General features: G+C 43.4%; 1 protein-coding gene across 1 annotated transcript in view; it reads left to right on the forward strand.

Moving 5' to 3' along the window:
* Positions 1-1258: 1258 nt before the first annotated feature.
* RASA1 (RAS p21 protein activator 1) overlaps positions 1259-15285 on the forward strand; it is an 82027-nt gene continuing 68000 nt past the window's right edge. Inside the window, exon 1 of the mRNA XM_084882021.1 lies at positions 1259-2425. Coding sequence (XP_084738147.1) covers positions 1860-2425 — 566 coding nt within the window. The 5' untranslated portion in view covers positions 1259-1859. The remainder of the gene's footprint in view (positions 2426-15285) is intronic.

Genomic DNA, 15285 nt, shown 5'->3' on the forward strand with positions numbered 1-15285 from the left:
GTAATTTCAAATAAAAGGGATGATTCCTCCACCTACTAGTATATGAATGCTTACAATTGTTTACACACAGTATATTCCAGTATAAAAGAAAACAAAACCCTTCTCTTTGGATATATTAAGGGTGAGATTTCAATTTATTGGTAATTTTTGAACCTACACATAATTGCACTTTAAGGACCCTCTTTGACATTGGTGGTGCTGAAGGTGCTCTGTGCATCATCACGCATGCATCGTGGAGCATGCTCCGCTGTCTTTTTTCACATGAGGACAAAAGAGCATTGATTGGGATCCTGTGTGGCACCCCTCCTCTTCACCCTCCATTGGGATCTACCAGATTTTTAATGAATCGCACAGGAGTGCGCGCGCGGGCGCCAGAGCGAGGGGCGCGGGGGAGGGGGGCGCGGTGAAGAAAACGTGTGTAGTTGTAGAAATCGGACTTTCCCAACCATTATTCCTACCCAAATTCTTAGCCTTCCCAATTAAGGTGACCAGACATCCCGGTTTTTAACCATTTGTCCAGCGGCATTTTTTTTTTTTTTTTGGAAGAAAAAACGCCGCTGGACAAATGGTTAAAAATCGGGACTGTCCCTCCCAAAACAGGACGTCTGGTCACCCTATTCTCCATATGCCCCCCCCCCCCCCTTATCCCGTTGTGTTTTCTGAAGTCCCAGAACCCAGTATTTTATCTGTGTGTAACAGTCCTATAACGATTTAGATGAGGTAACAAAAAATGAAAATCTCATTCAAGAGTACTGCCTGCACCTTGGCAGCAATCTGCAAACCTCGCCTTAGCCGGGCCTCGGCCACTGGTCTCTGCGCCGCCCGCCGGGCCGGGTCAGGAAGCTGGACCTGCCCGGCTCCGCGCACCTTCCTTCCCTTTCCCCCCCGCTCTTCCTCCCGCCGCCACTGCGCCCACCGGTCTCCCCGGCGCTCACGACGCCGGGCGGCTGCGGCGTAGGCACCCAGGCTTCTCCCGTCCTTCTTCCCACCGGCCCCCCTCAGACAAAGCCCGGGGAGACGGACCGCCAGCGCGCGCCGCGGGACGCCGCACGGACCCAGGGAAAGCGGCCTCGCCGCCACGCGCTCTCCCCGGAGCGGGACCGGGAGCGCGTCCCCGCGCTTCCTCCGCTCCCGACGCTTCCCGCCCCTCCCTCGGGCCCCGCCCCCGCCCCCGCCCGCGCCTGCGCAGAGGCGCGCTCCCGCCGTCCCCGCCCTTCCTTCGCCCCGCCCCCTCCCCGGCGCCCCGCCCTCCTTTCTCTCTCGGCGTCGGTTTCACTGGGAGCTCCGGGCCGGGAGCCGCTCAGTCCCTTTCCCCGCTACCCCGCCCCCCTTCCTCTCCTCTCCTCTGCCCACCCCTCCCGCCCGTCTCCTGCCCGGCGGTGGGCGATGCGGCGGCGGCAGCGGCCGCAGCCCCGGCAGCGGCCCCGGCGGTGGCTGCGGTGGGGGTGGCCGGAACTCGGGTGGTGAGGCGGCGGCGGTAGCGGCGGTGGCGGCGGCGGCCGGAGGGGCGGCCGCGGCCCCGCCGCTCTCCCGGCGCTTCCCTTCCTCCTGAGGGCACAGCCAGGAAGTTTCTCGCTCCCGTGCATGTGTGCGCGCGTGAGTGTGGGTGTCCGCGGGGAAGGCTCGGGCGGCGCTGGGGCCGGCGCCGGGGCTTTTTTGCCCACTTGGCTTCCCGTAACCCGGGAGCCGGGGCTGCGGCCCGGGGAGGGGGCGCGGCGGGCGGCGGGGTCCCTCCTTTTGTTGTTGTTTCCTCCGCCCGGAGTACTGACTGGCTGGGGGTGGGGGGACGCGCCCGGGCGGGGCGGCTCGGAGCCCGGGCCTGGTGGCCCGCGGGGCTCCCGGGCGGGCCGGGCTTCAACATGATGGCGGCCGAGGCCGGCGGTGAGGAGGGCGGCCCGGTGGCCGCCGGGGCGGCGGGCGGCGGCGGCGCGGCCGCGGGCGCCGGTTCCTACCCCGCGGCGGCGGCGGCGGCGGCGGCGTGTCGGGTGAAGATCCCCGCGGCCCTGCCGGTGGCGGCCGCCGCCCCCTATGCCGGGCTGTCGGCGGAGGGCAGAGCGGCCGCCGGGACGCTGGATGGCGGAGCGGCTCTGGGACCGGGACTCCTGGGCGCCGGGTCCGGGGCAGGGGCGCTGGCGGGAGCCGGACTGTCAGGGGGAGGCGCCGCCGCCGCCGGCGTGGCCGGTGCTGCCGCCGCCGCGGGACCCGGCGGGGAGATGGCTCTGCCCAAGGGGACCACCGTGTCGTGGCCCGGCGAGACCTTCGGGGCCGGCGGCGGCGGCGGCGGCTTCCCTCCTCTGCCGCCGCCTCCCCACCTGCCCGCCCTGGGCGCGGGCCTGGGCACCGTGGACGAAGGGGACTCTCTGGATGGACCGGAATACGAGGAAGAAGAGGTGGCCATCCCGCTGACCGCTCCTCCGACCAACCAGTGAGTGAAGCCCGCTGCCCGGGGATGGGGGGCTGGGGATAACGGGGGGCCGGCTCCCGGGGAGAAGTTGGGGAAAGCATGCTCGTGCTCTGTCAGCTGTGATTGATTTGTTGGGAAAAGTTTTGAAGCTTCAGGTTCCATGCGTAGAGGGGTTTGATTGGATCGCTTGTCTTCCCCTCCCTACAGGCTTACTCTAACCTCCCTGGCGTCTTTGTGTGTGTGTGTGTGTGTGTGTGTGTGTGTGTATGTATGTGTGTGTATTGCTCCTCTCTGGGAAGATGCAAAGTTGTTTTAAAGATGGGAAGCTTGGGGAAATGTGTGTCAGGTGAGAACCGGATATGGTTCTACCCCTTCCAGAGTGAGCGGCGCTCGGGGGTTCCGCTGAGCTTGCAGCTACCGAGGCAGCTGTGGTTTGTTCTGTTAGTATCGCTGACATATAGTTGTGTGTTCCTTGTGGAAGCTAGGTGATTGATCAGCGAGAAGCTTGGAAGAGGAGTGTGTTTGAGTGGGTATTGCGCTAATATCGTTTGAAACATGTCTTGGTCGGAATGCGTTGTTTTTGTTGCAACTGCAAATCCAAACTTGAGTCCGCTGAAAGCATAGCGATGCAAAAAAAAAAAAAAAAAAAAAAGTCTGGATCCCTTAGGAAAACGTGGGTCAGCGAGAAAGGAAAGGAGATTGATGAATTACAGGTGTGCTTAAGGGCCCATACTCCAGCAGTATATGTAACTTGTGCCTTAGAGTTCTCATTTGTTAATATTAGTGCGATTTTTTTTTCTAGTTGAGACTTTGTAAGTACAGCGTTGAAATAAAATTAAGAGCGTGCTTCCCTTCAACACTTTTTGTTGGTGACCAATACAGTATTATATTTCTAAATTAATTTTGACAGAACTGCAGAATATATAGAACCACGACTTTTCTGTATAGTGTAACTCCCTCTTGTTCCCTTCATAAGTGAATTTAGGTATGAACTTATATAGAGAGGAAATGTTGATGGGAAGTGGTATAGTACCGTAGGCAAAACTTGTTTTATAAATCTCTCACATCTGTCCTAATTGACTTTTTTAGAATTTGACAACCTTGGTAAGTATCAGAGGAAAAAAGATTTGGTTCATATGTTGACACATGAAGTATTATTTTGGGGGGTGGGGTGGTATATTTCTTTAGAGGATTTAGAAGCAATTAAACAAATTAGGAAATGATTTTGTAATACTAATCCATTTTGACTGATGACTATATCTTTTGATACTTAGTGGAAAAATGAAGTTAATCTTATGTCAGCCATGGGTATAGTATTCCTTTTATATTGTTCAATAGAGTTCCTTTTTTGGTCTAATTTTATCTTAGGTCATGTCTAGTATTGCAGACTTTTTCTGAAGGTGTTCAGAGAGTGGTACAGTTCTAATTTTACACACTGTTACACATCTTCAAGCCTTTTGGCAAAAAAAAAAAAAAAAAAAATCAGTTAAGTATAAAGTGCCCACTATATGCTCAGCACTGTGGTTATAATAAACAAAATACAACTTTTTATACTGAAAAGAATATAGTCTTATGCCAGTTCATAACTGAATTAAATTAGGTATATTTAGTATATTGTAGCTTTAAATTTTTAAAAAGTACAATTTATTTAATAGAGCAGTTTTAGGTTGATAGCAAAATTGAGCAGAGAATACAGAGCCTTCCCATTAAATTTTTAATAATAAACATGAATGATTACATAGGAAAAATTGTTTTTGTGAGGAGTGCATTGTGTGAGATTTTCATTATTATATGTATTTGAGACACAAATATTTGTGACTATGAGATTTGTTTTATTTTAAAAAGTATCCTCCATTTCTAGTATGTTTTTAAATTTTCCACTGAGAAGTACAAACTTCCCTTTTTTCTTTATCTTAGATATCAACCCAGAGTCACTGGAGGCAATACAGTGTAGTGGTTAAGCGTGAAAATTCTGAAGTTAGACAAGATTTGGGTTGGAATCCTGACACTACCACTTACTAGCTGTGTGATCTTGGAAAGGTCAGTTTCCCCATCTGTAAAATGGGGATAATAATGGTACCCTCCTCATGTGGTTGTTTTCAAGGTTTAATGGGAACCCTGAACATATTCAGTAACAGTACCTGACGTAAAGTTAAGTGTTCAACAAATAAATGGTCTCCCAAAGTAACAATAACATAATTTTATTATCATTAAATTGCCTATTAATTCTGTTGTTATAGGGAATCCCTTACTAATAGCTATCTTAGAGAATGTTTTGAACTCCAAAGGCCTGTCTACAATAATTATATTAAAAATTTTATTTTAACTTCATAAAGTTAAGCAGGTTTAGAGATGAAGTTCATGTTTTCTATTCTTAGTTTTAAATGAAAGAACAATGCCTTACTCCCTTGGTTAAATAATGACAAATCTTTCATAAAAGTATTAAATGTTTTGGACTAAATTAACCCTTTGCACTCCGAACCATTCTGGACATTGGCTACCAGCTACTCGACGCTAACGGCGGAAACATGCGTTGAATTAACTCAATTCCCCGTAATCACTAATAAACTGCAATGTCCCCTGAGCGGGGACATCCGAGTGATATGCTAGAATTCCGATGTCCCCTGAGAGGGGACAGCGGAGTGCAAAGGGCTAATATTTGATTACTAATAATTACCAATATTTGATTACTAATAATTTGACTTACTTGTTGATACCATGATTCCGCTCATATGGTAGGAGGTTCAGGTACTGGATTGAGTCCACAGTGGTTTGCTAGGCTGAGGTTCCCTGGTCATAGAGTTCAGCTTTGTATCCGGCTAGTTTGGTTCTGTTGGTCTTAAGAGAGTCAAGTGACTGTATGTATGTAGATTGACCAGTGTAAATATAGTAATGACATTAGTATTTTGTATCTGTTTTTTCTGTGTGCATGGTGAATCATTAGTCTTATGTTTATTAGTTTTGTTAAGGCCAGAAAAGTTCGAATATTTTTCTTTCTGCAAGTTCTGAGGAAAAAATTTTAAAAATTAAAAACTTATTTCCATATATTTTTATGCTAAGAAGTTTCAATATTCAAAACTGCTAACAAATTTCTTTTTCAAGAGAGAAAAAGATTAAATTAAAGGAGTTTGTCACTGGTACTCCCGATAATTTTATGGAGCTGCTTCTCATTGTTCTTATTTTTTTCTATTTCCACCTAAAGGTGAGGGAGAGAAAGTAAAGGAATGTTGGTGCCTTAGTATACCTTAAAAAAAAAAAAAAAAAAAAAAATATATATATATATATATATATATATATATATATATATGTGTGTGTGTGTGTGTGTGTGTGTGTGTATGTGTGTGTGTATATATATATATATATATATATAGAGAGAGAGAGAGAGAGAGAGAGATAGTTACTAGTGTGTGTGTGTGTGTGTGTGTGTGTGTATGTATGCGTGCGCGCGTGTGAATTATGAGTCTGCAGCAGAACATCCTTGATCTGAATCCAGTCCACAGGTATACTAGTATATGGTTTGCTTTTAGTGTATTTGGGACTTGTTGTAATTAGTTGTTACCATTTAAACATTGGAAGACTTTAGCATAGTTAGTTCAGTGGTTGAGCATTGACCTATGAACCAGGAGGTCACAGTTCAGTTCCCAATCAGCACACATGTCCAGGTTGCAGGCTCAATCCCCAGTGTGGGGTGTACTGATGTTTCTATCTCTCTCTCCCTCCTAAATCAATAACAATCTATTAAAAAAAAAAAATTGGAAGACTTCACATTTAAGAAGCCTCAATTTCTAGCATCTCTTAAGAAATCAGAGGTTGCTGTTTCTGTTTGAGAGTAGATTGCTAGAGCCCAGTGGAGGTTGTCTCTTTGAGGTGGGGTCTGAGTTTTCCATTTTGCTGTAGTCTCCACCAGGCCTGCTTTGCCATTGATATTATTTGCCTGGCATCTGGCCAAGATCTTACCCTGGACCTAATAAGAAGGCTTCTGAGGCCTGAAACAAAGGAAAAAGAAATAATGAATTTAAATAATACCTTTTCTCCCCTTAAAAAATGAACTTACTGTCTACAAAAGTAAAATAATTCTTAAGTCAAATAATTGTTAAAGTTAATTTTAGTACATGTAGTGTTCATTAACTCTGTCTCTGATAGCATTATAACTATGGGTGAGTCATTATTTCCTAATAAAAATGGAGATGAGAATTGCAAAGATTAGTTGTGAATAGAGTGGACCCAGATTTTGTACCATACTTTTAGTAGATCCTTAATTTAAGGGATTACAACAATGAGTAAGATGCTCCGTTTCTCAGTGAGCCGCTCTTCTTAAGAGTTTTGAATCTAGTAGGAAGTTAAATAAACCTATTATTATGATTCAGGATAGATTAAGATAAATATAATGAGTGAAGTATGAGGAATGGGTCATGGGGGTTAAAAGTATAAGACATGATATAAAGAGGATCAGTGAAGTCTGAGGAAAAGTAGGAGGTATGTTTTCCTTGCTGCATAATTTATTATCTGAATATATGAAGTTATTGGTTCCTATTGCCTAATGATTTTATCAGGTTAAAAAAAAAGAATTATGAGTTAAATGAGTATAAACTTTTGACCTTAGTGAAGAGTCTGCTCTGAACTCTTATTTACCTGTGGTCTGGAGGGAGGTTGAAGGAGGTGCCTGTAGTTACTAAGAATACAGAGAACAGCCAAAGGCTAGAATTGGTCTGGGTCATTGAAAACCAGACAAAGGCTGACTGACAAAAAATAAAAAGGGCAGCTATAAATTAGGAAGAAGAAAGAGAAAACTTAGAAAGGAGCATAAGGGGGTGGAACAGAGAGGAGGGGAGGTGAGGGAGAGAGAGTAGGGAATGGAGTAGGAAGAGGGAGAGTGTATGATATGCCATGCTATCCACCAGCTGTCCCAGCTGAGACACCAGACTTAGGCATTAAGATACCTTGGATGTTCATGTGTCTTATTTTGGCTAGAATGACCCCTCTCCTCCTCTTTCCCTCTCCTCTCTCAATCCCTGTAGTTTTTCTACTTCATTAGCTTGAGCTTCTTCACCGCATGGCAGCTGGGTTCCACAACAGAGCATTTCAAGAGGACAGGACTTTCTGTGTCATCACTTCCCAAGTCTCTGCATTTTTTTTTTAATTTTTATTTTATTGATTTAAAAAAATATATATTTTATTGATTTTTTTTTTTTTTTTTTTTACAGAGAGGAAGGGAGAGAGATAGCTAGAAACGTCGATGAGAGAGAAACATCGACCAGCTGCTTCCTGCACACCCCCCACCGGGGATGTGCCCGCAACCAAGGCACATGCCCCTGACCGGAATTGAACCCGGGACCCTTCAGTCTGCAGACCAACGTTCTACCACTGAGCCAAACCAGTTTCGGCAGATCACCTTTTTTCTTAATTTACTCAGAGTTTTTATTATGAACTAGTGACTTGGTGCACGAAATTCATGCACATTAAAAGGGGGATTAATTAGAGAAAATAAATATTGCTATTTGCCCTTTCTCTATAATAAGTGTCAGAGATGAAAGAAAATTAGTAAAATGTATAAAAAAACACCTTCCTCCTGTCAGAGTCTGAGGCATGTTGTGGGTCCCAGAGTCAAGTCCCGCCCACCCGCATGTACCTCAAAAAAATAATGATCTGAATTGATACAAAAAATAGCAAATAAAGTTTCAAAACATAAGAGAACTGAAATGCATAAATATGTCACAATATCTACGTATAAATATATGTGTGTATGTGTGTATAAATATATATAAAGATAATATGCAAATTAGCCAGGATGCTGTAATAGTCAGGGCTGAGTAGGAGGCTGCCTGTGCAGATGGGTGGGAGGGGACTGTGTGTGCTGTGAGACAAGCCATGGATGGCGCAGGCCCGGAGTGGACACACACACAGGAAGGCCTGCCCAAGCCGCCACAGCGTGTCTGGAACAGGCCTGGAGAGGACACACCTTGCACGCCAGTAGTCCCGCCTCTAACCGTTCATTGGCTAAGCTCCCTGTACGCTGCCACTCAGTGTTCTAGGTAACTTGGGTAATAAAAATCCAAGAAGGTGATCTAGGGTTTTCCCACCACACTCCTAGAGGCAAAAATGAAGGTCCACTGCTCGAGGGGCTAAGAAATGTCATATCCTGCCCTAGCCGGTTTGGCTCAGTGGATGGAGCCTCAGCCTGCGGATCGCAGGGTCCGGGTTTGATTCTGATCAAGGGCATGTACCTAGGTTGCAGGCTCCTTCCTGGCCAGGGCCCAGGTCAGGGCTCATTGATGTTTCTGTCTTTCCTTCTCTCTTCCACGCTCTCTAAAAATCAATGGGAAAATATTCTCAGGTGAAGATAAAAAAGAAATGTCCTATCCTATGAACGAGACATCTTGAAAATGCCTAAAGTAAGTTGTCTTTTTCATGGTGAAGGGACTGGAGTCTGTTTGATGAAAACACCTTAGTACTGCATCAGCCAGCAGCAGCAGCAACAGCGGGGTGATGGGGCTGCCGCCTTCCTCTGATCAGCCGGTCACCTCCCACAGAGGGAGGCCAGACTGTGGCTTGGGCCCGTGGGTAGTGGGCCTAAGCCGTCAGTTGGACATCCCCTGAGGTCTCCCAGACTGTGAGAGAGGGCAGAATGGGCTGAGGGCCCGCCCCCCAGTGCACGAATTTTGTACACTGGGCTTCTAGTATATTTATATTTATACTAGGCCCCCAGAACCATTAGAAATGCAAAAAATTCCCTGTTAACTCATTTTTGAATTGCCTCCCTTAAAAAATGAAATTGCTCCCACATTGGGAATCACTGATCTAGGTTTTTCTTTTGTTGTTTTTTAGGACTTTTAAAGTTTTACATTTTACATTTAGGTTTGTGCTCCTTTTTGAATTAATTTTTGTGAAAGATGTAAGGTTTTTGTCTAGATTTGTTTCTTTGCATATGGAAGTCTGGTTATTGCAGCACTAGAACTTCGTGCACTGGTAGGGTCCCTGATGGCTGCTTTGTGCCTGCCAGGGCCTCCCTCCCTTCTCCCAACTGACCCTGCCCCCTGGTTGAACTCTCCTATGACTCCAGGTCTCACAGTTCAATTCCTATCAGGGCACATGCCCTGGTTGCAGGCTCAATCCCCACCCCGTAGGGAGGTGCCAATCAATGATTCTCATCATTAATGTTTCTATCTCTCTTTACCTTTCCCTTCCTCTCTGAAATTAATAAAAAAAAAAGTATTTTTAAAAAGTATACATAATTAATTAATAATGAAAAAATCCTGAGAGATATAAAAATACACATGCCAAAGAGGCAGGAACATATATTCCCATCATGACCTCAGTGATCATGAGTAGTTAGTCATATACAGTAGGAAGACAGAACAGATGACAGAGGGCTAGGGCCTGTCTCTGTGTCACCCATTGACTCAACTGCTAGTACTGACCACAGAGTCTTTATTTTGAGTTACTTTTTTTTTTCTTAAAGTATGCTTTTTTAATGAAGGTTAGAAGAACATAAAGTGTAGCATTAAATTAAAAAAAAAACATGTTTTTATTGATTTCAGAGAGAGGAAGAGAAGGGGAGAGAGGGATAGAAACATCAATGATAAGAATTGATTGCTGCCTCCTGCACTGCTCCTACTGGGGGTCAAGTCGAATCCCTCACCAGGAATTGAACCATGACATTCTGGTTTCTGGGTCAACAATGCTTAACCACTGAGACACACTGGCTGGGTGCATCATAACTTTTTATCTCAACAAATTATAGTATCTATGTATTAGTGCATAGGTATTGTATATGTATTAATACATACTACACATTATTAATACTATGCAACCCATAATACAAATAATACCTATGCAATCCATATTTAAATCAAGGAACATATTATTAATATTTTAGAAGTCATCCCTTTTTTGCTTGCTCTCAGTCTAATACCCATATGCCCTCTCCCAAAGGTAAACACAATCCTGGTTTTTTACATTATACATTGTTTTTGAATTTTATATAAATTGAATTCTATACAAATTGAATCATATGCATTCCTTTATGTTACTTTACAACATATGAGATTTATTCATGTTTCATGTAACACTATTTCAGTCATTGCATTACATTGTGACTATGCCACAGTTTATTATCCCATTATTGATAGACTAGAGGCCTGGTGCACGAAAATCATGCAGGAGGTGGGGGACTGTGTCCCCTCAGCCCAGCCTGCACCCTCTCCAATCTGGGACCCCTTGGGGGATGTCTGACTGCTGGTTTAGTCCTGATCCCAGGTATTGGGCCTAATCAGACAGTCAGGCATCCCTCTCACAATCCTGGACCACTGGCTCCTAATCGCTCACCTGCCTGCCTGCCTGGTTGCCCTGAACTGCCCCCCGCCCCCTCCGCCTGGTCGCCCCCAACTGCCCCCCTCCCCCGCCGGCCTTGTTGCCCCTCATGCCCCCCACCCCCCACCCCCTCACTGGCCTGGTTGCCCCACACAACCTGCTGTTCAGTCATTTGGTCATCTCTCACTAACCCCTCTGCTGGCCTGGTCATAGGCAGAGGGCTAATTTGCATATTACCTCTTTATTATATAGCAGGGGTCCTCAAACTTTTTAAAGTGGGGACCAGATCACGGTCCCTCAGAGAGCTGGAGGGCCGGACTATATGAACTACTAATTCCTACTGTAACACCTCGGCTGCGCTCACTGCCCAAAAAACCTGGCGGGCCGGATCAGACTCCTCTGCGGGCCGCATGTGGCCCGCGGGCCGTAGTTTGAAGACCCCTGTTATATAGGATATGACATTTAGGTTGTTTCCTATTTTGCCTCATACAAATAATATTACTACAAATTTTCTTGTGATTTTTTGTCAATATGTATATACTAAGGCCCAGTGCACAAAATTTCTGCATGGGTAGGGTCCTTAGGCCAATCTGTGGGGCAACTGTTGGGGCAATTAAGGGACCCCTGGCTGGCACCTGCGTTGGCTGGCCTGGGGCCTGCAGGCTGGAGGCAGCTCCTGCATTGAGCGTCTTCCCCCTGGTGGTCAGTGTGCGTCATAGTAACCGGTCGTTCCACTGATCATTTTGCTGTTCAATCAGTTTGCATATTAGGCGTTTATTATATAGGATAGTTATGTTGTAACTTAAGATTAGAATTTCTGGGTCATAAGATAGATGTTCATATATGCTTTGTAGATACTATTAAGTAGTTTTGAGAAGTACTTGTACCAAATTACGTTCTCAGTAATATTGTTTGAAATTTGCAGTTACTCCACATTTTACAACATTTGGTATTGCTTATTCTTTTGATTGTAGCTAGTTTGGTGGTGGGTGACGAGATAGCCCTTGTAGTTTTAATTTGGCTTTTCCTGATATGATGGATAATGATGGTGTGCATGTTTTTATATTTATTGATTTATTTGGACAACCTCTTCCATAAATTGCTGTTTTTTCTATTGGTCTTCCTTTTATCTTACTGATTTCTCCTGGCTGTGGGTTCTTTTTTGGACATATATGTTACAGATACCAATTTTGTATCTTGCCTTTTTACTTGCTTAATGCTATCTTTAATGAATAGAAGTTCTTCATTTTACTATGACAGTTTTTCTCTTTATGAGTGCACCTTTTATTTTGGTCATGTTTAAGAAATCTTGCCTGACCTAAGGGCATGAATATATCTGCTTATGCTTTTTCTAGAAGCTTTATTGTATTATTTTATACTTTTAGATATAACATGCATATGGAATTAATTTTTGTTCATGGAGCATGGAAAGGAGTCAATATTATTTTATTTTTAATATGGCTATCTAGTTGACCCAATAATTAAAAGGCCTCACTTTTTCAGGGTCATCATTGTCATAAATTGGTGTCAGTCTCTGTGTGACTCTGTTGTCAATTATATTTCTTTGGTTTATTTCTCTATTTTTGCAATAAGCCTTAATAAATGATAGCATAGCTAATTGTTTTTCTGTAGGACCTGTAGTATTCTTTTTTTAGCACTGAAATTGATAATTTATGACTTTTTATTCTTTTGATTAGTCTTGCTAGAAATATCAATTTTATTTTTTTAAAATATTTTATTGACTTTTCAGAGAGAGGAAGGGAGAGGGATAGAGAATTAGAAACATCCATGAGAGAGAAACATCGATCAGCCGCCTTCTGCACATTCCCCACTGGGGATGTGCCCGCAACCAAGGTACATGCCCTTGACCGGAATCGAACCCGGGACCCTTCAGTATGCAGGCCAATGCTTTATCCACTGAGCCAAACTGGCTTCGGTGAAATATCAATTTTATAATCTTTCCAAAAGCCAACTTTTAAGTTTTTTTCTGAAGTTTGCTTTCGATTTCATTAATTTTCTTTTTTCCTACTTTCTTTTTTGCCTTTTCCAGGATTAACTTTTTCTTTCTCTTTTCCTGAGATAGATACTTAATTTTGTCATTCTCCTTTTTTAAATAAAAGTATTTAAGATTGCAGGTTTCATTCTAAGTACCCTATAGCTTTAGTTGTATGTCACAACATTTTATATGTCAAATCTTTTATCATTTTGATTGTGATTTAAGTGTTAAGGAATATATATTCTTAATTTCCAAATAGTTGTATTCTGATTTTTGTTGTTGTTACTTTTTTTTTTTTAATCAACTATTAATAGAAGTATGTTAGCTTCAATCTAGTAAGGTTTATATTTTGATGTTACAATCTTGGGTATATGTCCTGTTAGCTTAGCTTTAAATTCCTAGTGAAATTGACCCCCCCCCCTTTTTTTTTTTAATATGAAATGCCCCTTGTTATACTTCTTTAATAATTTCTTGTCTTAAAATCTACTTTGACATTTTTCTTTTGATTAGTGTTAGCATGGTCTTTTCCCATCCCTTTACTTTCAACCTTTCTGGGTTCTTTTATTTAAGATGTATATTTTCTAAGTGTTTTTCATTTTCTTGTCCATTTGTTGTTGCCCTGGAGATGACAACAACATTGCATTGACTTACTGCAGTCTAGAAAATATTTACTTTTACCACTTCCTTAACAATGAACTTAGAACTTGGAACACTTGACTCTCCTTACTCTTCTGCTTTTTATATTATTGTCCTGAATTTCTCATTGTACATATATTTTAATACTTATTAGATACTAGAGGCCCAGTGCGTGAATTCGTGCATGGGTGGGGTCCTGCCGGTCCACCCCATTTAGGGCCCATCAAGGCCAGCTGGCTCAGCTGGCTGGGGGAAGGGTTGCGGGAGATTGGCTGGCTGGCTGGCTGGCTCTGCCCCCAATCAGGGTATGGGGGCTGATCTCGAGCATGGCCAACTTGGGGTAGGGGCTGAGAGAGGTTGGCCTACTGACCCTGCTTCCATTGGGCCGATTGGCTGGCCACAGTGCATGTCATAGCGACCAATCATTCTGGTTGCTTGATATATATATATATACATACACACACACACACACACACACACACACATACACATACATACACACACACATATATACATACATATATATATATATATATATACACACACGCACACACACATATATATACATATATACACCCCCCCCCACACACACAGATTATTCTTTTATACAGTGAGTGTTTATTTAGATTTTCCCATATATTTACTCTGCTTTATATTTAACTAGAGGCCCGATGCACGAAATTAGTGCAAGGGTCTTGGCCTTCGCAGCCCCAGCTGCCTCGGCAGGCCCTCATAGCCCTGGCCGGCCCTCGCAGCCCCAGCTTTTTGTCCAGAATGCCAGCTGGACAGTTGTTTGGCTGTTTGGTCTAATTAGCATATAAGCTCTTTATTATATAGGATTATATAGGATTTCTGTCCATTTCTGTGGGAACCTTTTTTTTTTTTTTTTTTGACCATAGAATTTCTTGTAGTATTTCTTTTGGTAAACAAGTGGAAAAAAGTTATAGTTTCTTTTTACCTGGAAAATAGGCTTCTTTTTGTTTTTGGAAGATCTTGGTTTTGGGCATAAAATTCTAGGTTTGCAGTTATTTTCTTTCAGAAATGTGAAGACAATCCATTCACTCAGGGTTTCTGTTAAGTCAGAAAAGATTTTTATTGTTATTTGAAGATAATGTCTTTTTATTCCAACTACTATTAAAATTTAGTCTTTGGTTTTTAGCATTTTTATCATGATATACCTAGATATGGCTTCTCTCTCTTTCTTTTCTTTATACTTGCTTGCTTGGGTTATATTGAGGTTCTTAATATGTGGGTTGATAGCCTTTATTGTAGTTGGAAAATTCTTGGCTTTTCTTCCATTTTCTTTCTCTCCTTCTGAGACTCCACATACACGTTTGTTAAACTCTATTTAAAAATTATGTCTCATTTATCTTTTGTGCTCTTTTTTTTTTTTTTTTAACATTTTTATCCAATTTCATTTACGTGTTTTCTTTTTCTTTTTTTCTTTTTTTAAATATATTTTATTGATTTTACACAGAGAGGAATTGAGAGGGACAGAGAGTTAGAAACATCGATGAGAGAGAAACATCGACTAGCTGCCTCTTGCACACCCCCCACTGGGGATGTGCCCGCAACCCAGGTACATGCCCTTGACCGGAATCGAACCAGGGACCTCTCAGTCCACAGGCCGACGCTCTATCCACTGAGCCAAACCTGTCCCGGCTATTTACGTGTTTCAGTCAGAATATTTTATGTGAAAGTTTTCCATTAGCTTTTAAAAAATATACCCAGCCCTAACTGGTTTGGCTCAGTGGATAGAGTTGGCTTGTGGACTGGGGGATCCGGGGTTCGATTCCAGACAAGGGCATGTACCCTAATTGCGGCATATCCCCAGTAGGGGATGTGCAGGAGGCAGCTGATCAATGTTTCTCTCTCATTGATGTTTCTAACTCTCTATCCCTCTCCCTTCCTCTCTGTAAAAAATGAATAAAATAAATAA

Source organism: Pipistrellus hanaki (genome assembly GCF_964339955.1).
Source record: "Pipistrellus hanaki genome assembly, chromosome: 4".
NCBI lineage: Eukaryota > Metazoa > Chordata > Mammalia > Chiroptera > Vespertilionidae > Pipistrellus > Pipistrellus hanaki.